A 7882-nucleotide genomic window follows, 5' to 3' on the forward strand; every position below is an offset into this window, starting at 1 on the left:
GACAAGGCCGGAGAGGGGCTGCTCAGGGCAGCTACCGCCTCCCTGCCGCGCTGCCCCACAGGCCGCCCGCCCGGACCCCTCCGCGGGCCCCGTGCTCACAGGAACTCGGTCCTGGTCCTGGTTCTCGTTCTCTTCGTCCTCTTCGTCGTCGTCGTCCTCCTCCTCCTCCTCTCTCGGCTCCATGGCGGCAGTCAGACCGACCGGTTGCCCCGCTTCCCCTCAGAGCAGCCACGGCGGGCCGGCGCGAACCCGCCCGGCCCCGCTGCGCATGCGCGGCCGCCCGTGCCAACCCGCCCCGTCGTTAGGGACTCGCTCCCTCCCCGCGCATGCGCTGCCGGCGCCTCCCTCTGCCCGTTGATGGGGCGGGGCGGGGCGGGGCGGGGCGGGGCGGGGCGGGGCGGGGCGGGCGCCGCCGAGCGGCGGTTGGGGTTTGGCGCGCAGAGCGGCGGCGAGTGCCCGGATGAGAGCGGGGAGGGGCGGGGGCGGGGGGTCGTCCGCACAGAAACCGGTCTCCAGCCCCGGGCATTTCCCTCACGGGGAGCCCGTTCCCCTGCTCCTCCGTGCCGGGTACCTGCTGACGGCGAGCTTTGGGGCTTGGCTAGGCGCGTACAGTACAATCCGGCGGCAGACATTTGGAGATGGCGGAGGTGTGCCCTGGGAATGAGGTGCAGTTTTCTGGGTGGGGTGATCCGTTCAGCTCACACAAAGCTCTCCACCGAGAGAGGCGGTCTGTCAGGGACCGCCTTACCGGTTCAGGTTGGAGAAAGGACAGGCCTGGAGTTTGGGGGAGGTTCTCTGCTGCCTGGGCAGAGACAGGAGGCAAGATGAGCTCCAGTTTCAGGCCTGGGTGTCTTTGGACTCCCCATCGGGTGATAAAAAGGAAAGAGAAGCTCCATGTTTCCCCTGACACAGCCATAGTGCTCTCCGTGAGGCATTGAGGACAAGTACTTGTCTGTAAAGACTTTTTATATTTCACCTGCTTGTCAGCAAGGGCAAGCAAGGAATTTCCCCTTAGAATCACAATCGCCCAGCTGTATTTTATTTACCTACCCTTCCTCTAAAGCACCAAGAGCAGGTGACAGTTGAAGCCGGAGCAGCAGAAGATGCAGCTCATTCATCTGGCACGGTACTGACAGTCCTTCCCCCACGGCTCGAGAGGTACGGAGGAGTGAGAGGAGTCCCCAGGGTCATCGACTGCAGCTTCACGATCCGTGTTTCACAGACAGAACATCTTTTCATCTTTCATAAAGTTATTGAGCGCCTCCTCAAAAGCAATTAAGCTTTTCTAGTGTTGGCATAAGCAATACATCCAGCTGTCCATATGAATATAGCTCCAGACTGTCCACCTCTCTGCATGTAAGACAATAAATAACCGCATCCGTTTTCATTCTCTGCTAAGCAGAGGGAAGCTAATTAGACTGAAAAATAAAGGCGCCTCCATAACGTTTTCTGTCTCCTGAGTGATTTATTCTCCTCGTAGCAGTTATCTGCCATGTAACCAACGTAACATCTCCCAAAAGGCGCTGTGTGTTCATTTTTGTCTGCGTTGATTCTGCAGTGAGTTGGGTGTTATTTTTCAGCGCTAGATAAATCAGAACACTGAAGTGCATCAAGGCAAACGTTCATTAAAATAATTAAAATGCTGACAAGAAAATGCAGCTATGTATCCGAACCCGTCTCCTGTTACTAAATGCAATTAAATTTGCTAGTCTCAGCCTATCCTAATCCTTGTTTGTGCACATCCCCCAAAATCATCACCTAATAATTTCTGAGTGAGGCTTAAGAAAACAACACATGTGTGCCTGGGGTGGCTGGGTGAGGAGAGGGCAGCAGTAAAAAACTGAACACTGCTGCAGGAAGCAGAGATTCCATGCTTGCTTTCCCCGGGAATTACAAGGAATAGCCTGTTTGATTTCAGTGCCATTTTCCCCTAATTACAGTGATGCAAGGGAGAGCAGAATTTAGCCTGCACGTTGTAGCTCTAATAACAGTTCCAAATGTCATCTGTGAGAAAGCTTGCCATTTGCTTTTCTCTGCTGCGAGTGACTGAAGGGCTCCTCTTGTCATCCAATACAGAAATTCTGTCATTCCCTTTATTTTTAGAAGAGCAATTCACAGGCGGAGAGGGGAGGAGGAAGGATTTTCTGAATGTTTATTGCTTACACATCATCCAGGAAGCTATTCACGTTCTTTATTAATTTCCTAACGATATCCAGAGACTTACTCAGTCTGAGATGTAATATGCTAAAATCCTTTCCAATTAAATGTCACTTGAAATGAAAAGCGGAGAGGAATTTTTTAAAAGGCCATGGCTGTGGAAGATTATCAGAGGGAGCCGGGCCTGAGCAGCCCTGCCTGGTTCGGCTTTCCCTAAAACTCTGTCGAGCCCAAGGGCTTTTAAAGGTGAAATAAAAAGTATTAAAATAACAGCGATTGATTAATGTGCTAATTCCACAGGAGAATATAAAATACAGGTGTCCCTCATGGCTGTGAGTATCTTGTGAAAAGGAATATTTAAAAACCCGGTCCTGGCTTGTGCCGATGACGTGTTAATTGCGAAGCTTTTGCCGTAGGGATTCTTTCAGTGTAGCGCAAAAGCAGCCGGGCTCCAGAGGACTCTGGATGTGACCCCCATGGAAGTGTTTCAGAGAAGCAGATCCGCGGTACTGTGGATGTTACGACCTGTTAATTAAGAATCTCTGTCCTTTACCACAACTGTTGGTACCAGCAAAATACTGAACTGTTTTTCAAGTATTTCGCTGAAGATCTAACTGAGTTTTCAGACTATCGGGTTTGGACGCGCTGAGGTGGTTTGAAACTGGTCATTACTGGGAGGTGGCCAACGGGATCCTTCAGCTGGCTGGGAAAATCTCAGCAGTTTTAGCTTTTGCGTGTTTCAGTGTCGGGTGTCTCAAGAACATCTACTCCTGATGGAGGCAGCTCCACTTTGCCTTTTCCTGGTTTGTGATTGGAAATATGTCCGTAGCTGAGTGGGAGGGACCCAGGTAACCTCTACATCTAGTCTGGGTTAAAAAAAAAAGTGAAGGAAAAAGCAAGTAGAAGAAGATGAAGTGTGTCGGTGGGCAGAAGGGTGGGCAGCAAGGAGACAGAAAGTGCTCATCCGTGAGAAGACTGATGAGGTAGGTGAGTCAATTAGAGCAAGGACAGTGGGAGTGCTCCGTTAAAAGACGAGCTGAAATGTGTGTGTATTAGTGCAAGCGAAGGAGTTCAAGCTGGACATGAAACCAGGAATTAGGGTAACGATGACAATAATGAGTTAGAGCTCGTGACTAGAGCACAGGCACGTCAGCAGTGCTCGGGGAAGATGGAAAGAAATGTATGAATGGGGAGGCTGCGGAACATGCCGTGGTTTACTGGGCTGGGGAAAGGGTGGAACAGAGCCGGTGTAGGTCAACATGACTTCGAGCAAAGCTGGTAAAAAATTTTTCTCCTTGCTGTCCGCAGTAGCGCTAACAACCTGCCATGATTACTGAAATACCATCAGAGAAAGCAGGAGGGTTTATTAGCTGATTCTGTCTAAATTAGATTGAGGGATAAACAGAATCTGGGTTTAACTGCTGTTTCCGATCTCAAAAGAGCAAATCAGGATTAAACTGAGGAAGCTGTTTAATGAGATAAAATGATCTGAGAAACTTGGGCCCGGCATCGCTCCACCAAGCCTCAGGCACCTAACTGGGTATCTAAGTTGGGACGACAGTTGCCTTGCAGTCCCTAACGAGGTATAGGATCACAGAGTGATTTGAGTTGGAAGGGACCTTCAAAGCCCACCCAGTCCAACCCCCCTGCCAGGAGCAGGGACATCTCCAACCACATCAGGTTGCTCAGAGCCCCGGCCAACCTGGCCTGGAATATTTCCAGGGATGGAGTCTCCATCACCTCTCTGGGCAACCTGTTCAGTGCCTCACCACCCTCAGTGTTAAAAAAATGATTCAATATTCCTAAGTTCCACTTTCTGAGGGTACGTGATTCCTTCCAGCAACTCCAGAAGGTGCCTAGGATAACTAAAATAACTTAGGATAACCTAAGTTAGGTAAGATGCTCAAAATTATGTTAAATGGACCCCAATTTTGAAGACATGAACGTGGAGGAAGCTTGAAAATTCTTTCTGTCAGTGGTGCTTGAGTTGTTTAAAAATCTACTTCATATACAGGAGGGAAAACGCTGTGTTGAAAGGCTCTGGACCTAGGTAAAAAAAAAAAACAACCTCAAAGAGAGTGATCAAGAGGACTCATCACCAAAGACAGCCTTATCTTAGGGGTGAGAAGGCTTAGGATGCGATTACGAGTGTGAAAGGGTAAGCTGGGATGAGAAAAGGAACCCCAATGCCTTCCTCCCAAAGAGGAGGTAATGCTGAGCCCCCGATTTCAAGCCAAAGGAGAACATTTTAGTCAACCTGTCTCCAGTGACCCGAAGTAGGCTGATACCGCCGCTGCGAAGTGTGCTTTTTATTGACATCCCAACCGACAAGGAGACGGTGCAGCTCCTGCAAGTGTCGCAGCCGCAGATTCAGGACTGGTGTCTTGACTCATGTCTTATGCAATCCTTCTCCTCACCAGGAGGCGAGAAAGAACCTATTAAATCAGCCCACACAGCGTCTCTAATGCCTGAGCTGAATGGGGTAGGAAATTGGGATAGATGTATGGAGCCCTTCCCCGGGTTTCAGGCAAATCAGAGGAAGGTTCCTTCAGAAAAAAAAAAAAATGTACAACTAATTATGGATTTTCCAGCTGCGATAATGTTTGGAAGTCTAAGTCTTTCTTTAATTAAATCAGAGGTTTATGACTGAACGCTTCCATTTCTGGTAGGAGTCTGCAGGGAGTAGCCTTTGAATTGGTAAATCAGCTGCCTGAATAAACCACTTGTCAAGCGAAAACGTTACGTTCTTTGAGTTATGTGCTAAGTTTAAACGAGAAAATAAATAAGTTAATTTGGTGGGGATGAAAATTGACAACCTGGCAGTGCTGGAAACGGGAGTCTTTCTTTTTCCCACAGGATCAGAATAGCTCCTGCGGTACACGTTCTGTCTGTGCCGTCCTATCAGCGTGCTTCTACTCTGACAGCGAAATCGTTTGCACTCCATCACCCATTCAGACCTTGCTTTCTGTGCTGCACGGGGCTGCCAGACATATATTCATTTCTGCTAATTGCGCTGGTGGCTTTTAGACACCTCAGACCTGGTTGTGCCGGGGCAACCTAGTTCTTCAGGCTGATCTCCTCTATAAAACATGCAGTAGCGTCAGGGCTCTGTGGTTGTCCCCATGGAAGCCAAGACATGTGTTTTATGCTCAAAATGTTGAGTCTATGTAAGTTTTCCATCTGTCTTCTTCAGTAGCGTACTCCCGCGTCCGTCCACCACACCAATGCCCTCATGTGTTGCACCTGAATTACAGACCAAGGGTGGAGTTCAGTGGACAGATACCAGAGTTTAAGTCTCTACTCAGGGTTTCTACATGTTAATTGTGTTCTGAGATCCCTCTACAATCAGTGTCAATGCAGGATGGGATCCGGTTCAGTCTGAGGTACTCCACACCTGCCTGGAGCTGGTGGGGGGAAGGCCCTCACCCTTCCGCTACAGCAGCTTTCAGTGATTCCCAAGGCATTCAACTGCCAAAGAGTGGGTATCTCCTCTGGGGTCAGTTGAGTCAGTCCACATTTGGCTCAACTCTTGTTACTTACCCACAGACATCGAGTGCCACCTGAGATGTCGCAGAGTGCCCGAGACATCCATGCAGAGCTGGTGAATCCGACACCAGACCTATGGGAGACCGGTGCCCTTATGGAAATGGAGATGTGATACTGCTGGGCATCTCAAGTAGCACTCAATGCCTACGGCTGGGCAACAGAATTGATCTCAGATTTTAATCGACCATGAAGGGAGCTTAGACACTTCATTCAGATGCAGGTGTTCACATGTTCTCATGCTCCTCTTTCAGGAGCCCGTCTTGTACTTGCAACTCTTCCTCAACTTTCACACTCTTGAGAGGAGCCGCTCAGTGCTCTCCAGACACGCTACCTCTGATGGCATTTTCTGAAGCAACCTGCTGTCTTTCAGCATTGACCATGAGCCCATAGTCAGTTTTTCCATGACATCCAGATGACCAGTATTGATTAGTTGTCTTCTGTGCTCAGTGATCTCACCTCTACCTTGTCTCCACTCTTCGGTCTCTTCTACCTTTGACTTCTGCCCTTCTTTCCCACTGCAAGGTTGCCCAGTCTCGGCCAGTCCTTGATACCAGTTCTCTGCTCCCATCTTCAGACTGCAGAGTGTTTGAGGTGGCTGGCAGCATGGCAGTTACCGAAAGTTATATTCCTACAGTACAGACTTCTAATCTGAGCTCAGGTGTGTAAGCTCCCTTTATCATCTGTGGGGAAAAATCGTACTGTCTTAGGGCATGAGTCAGCTGATCTGTTTTAGATCTCTATTTTAGGATGAGATGAAGCATGCCCTCAAAGTTTCTGTTCTTCTGTGTTGACTTTAAAGGGAACCCAGGATGAGTTGCCTAAATGGAGATATCTGTGCTATCAAAGTCTATCTTTGATCTGATGAGTCGCAACAACGAAGAGCAGGGGTGACTTCATCCATTATATGTTCATCTTTGGAGTGGATTCACTCAATCTTGAGTTCTGCTACATGGCTAATACACTGTTGCACTCTTCACTCCTTTCTTCTTTGCCTCTGTTCCAGGACAGGATCTTGCTTAATACTCCCAGGAGTTTATAGACAAGATCTATTGTCACCCTTCCCTACCTCTGTGCTTCCCTGTCCTCTTTCTCATCTTTCTCATCCATGGTCACCAATGCAGAAGTTTCTTGATCATCCCCACACTTGCCTCAAATATCTCACACTGTCTCCTTTGCACTCGCTTTCATCCCGTCCACTTCTCTCTCCTTACACCCTCATTCTTGACTGCTAATTCCTTCTGATAATACAATCACACTTTAGGTTCTGTCACCTCCAAAAACTCTCACTCTGAAACCCATTTGTCACCTTAATTCCTGCCCCACCTTACCTTCTCTCTTGACCTCTAAGGTCATTGAACACACTGAACAATTTCTGCCATGGATTCATGGAATAGTTTAGGGCTGGAAAGGAAGTAATTTAGCAGATTCAACTAGATCAGATTGCTCAGGACTTTGTCAAGTGAAGTTCTGACTATCTCCAACGATGGACATACCAAATGTGTCTTGGTTCTTCTGGTGTCCAACACTTTCAATACCTAAGAAATGCTCATGCCAGAGTCCCTCATGACTTCTTTAAAGTTAAATCTCAAAATGAATGCTTCATCCTCGCCTTCCCTGACCTGTCAATCAATTCCAGAAGTTACACTGATCTCCTTGAAGCCTTGTCCTTCTCTGCTATCTTCCTATTTCTCCAGTGGGTCCTTCAGTACAGACTTTGGAGAATATTTCTCTTCTTGCTCCCAGGCTCTCTGTGTAGGTTTCATGGGGCTTTATATGCTACATGCTGCATGGTCTCTTCGTTAGGTCTCCTCCGGGAGAATCTCAGACACAAGCCCAGGTACTGCATCTGTGATAGCAACTGGCAGGGTCCAACCCTTTGCTCCACCTGCCCTCCTCAGCGTGGAGCAGAAGCCCAGCCTGTGTTTGGTATCCTCATGTTATGGATGTCATGGCTTCTGCCAGCCCTCCTCTGCTTTTTTTTTAGCAAGCCATCAGACCTTTCATGTGGGCCCCCGTTGACTTGGGCCTTCCTCTTGGTCCCTTCACTCAAGCTGTCTCCCTGTCTCTGACCCTTTCCACCTGAAGGCTCTGAGATGCAGCCACCCACACCCAGCCATCTCCCATCCCAAATGCTGCCATATCCCCTTCTCTGGGCTTCGCAGCCTAACCCCACCTCTGC

The 7882-nt window shown here is 48.8% G+C and overlaps 1 protein-coding gene across 4 annotated transcripts in view; it reads right to left on the bottom strand.

Annotated features, from left to right (window-relative positions):
* Positions 1 to 248, bottom strand: part of ALMS1 (ALMS1 centrosome and basal body associated protein) — a 69209-nt gene extending 68961 nt beyond the window's left edge. For all 4 annotated transcript variants that reach the window (XM_086746520.1, XM_086746519.1, XM_086746518.1 and 1 more), the window contains exon 1: positions 100 to 248. In XM_086746520.1, the coding sequence (XP_086602646.1) occupies positions 100 to 183 (84 nt within the window). In that variant the 5' untranslated portion in view covers positions 184 to 248. The remainder of the gene's footprint in view (positions 1 to 99) is intronic.
* Between the last annotated feature and the right edge of the window lie 7634 nt (positions 249 to 7882).

The sequence above is a fragment of the Chlamydotis macqueenii genome, chromosome 4 (assembly GCF_036417535.1).
Source record: "Chlamydotis macqueenii isolate bChlMac1 chromosome 4, bChlMac1.mat, whole genome shotgun sequence".
In the NCBI taxonomy this organism is placed as follows: Eukaryota; Metazoa; Chordata; class Aves; order Otidiformes; family Otididae; genus Chlamydotis; species Chlamydotis macqueenii.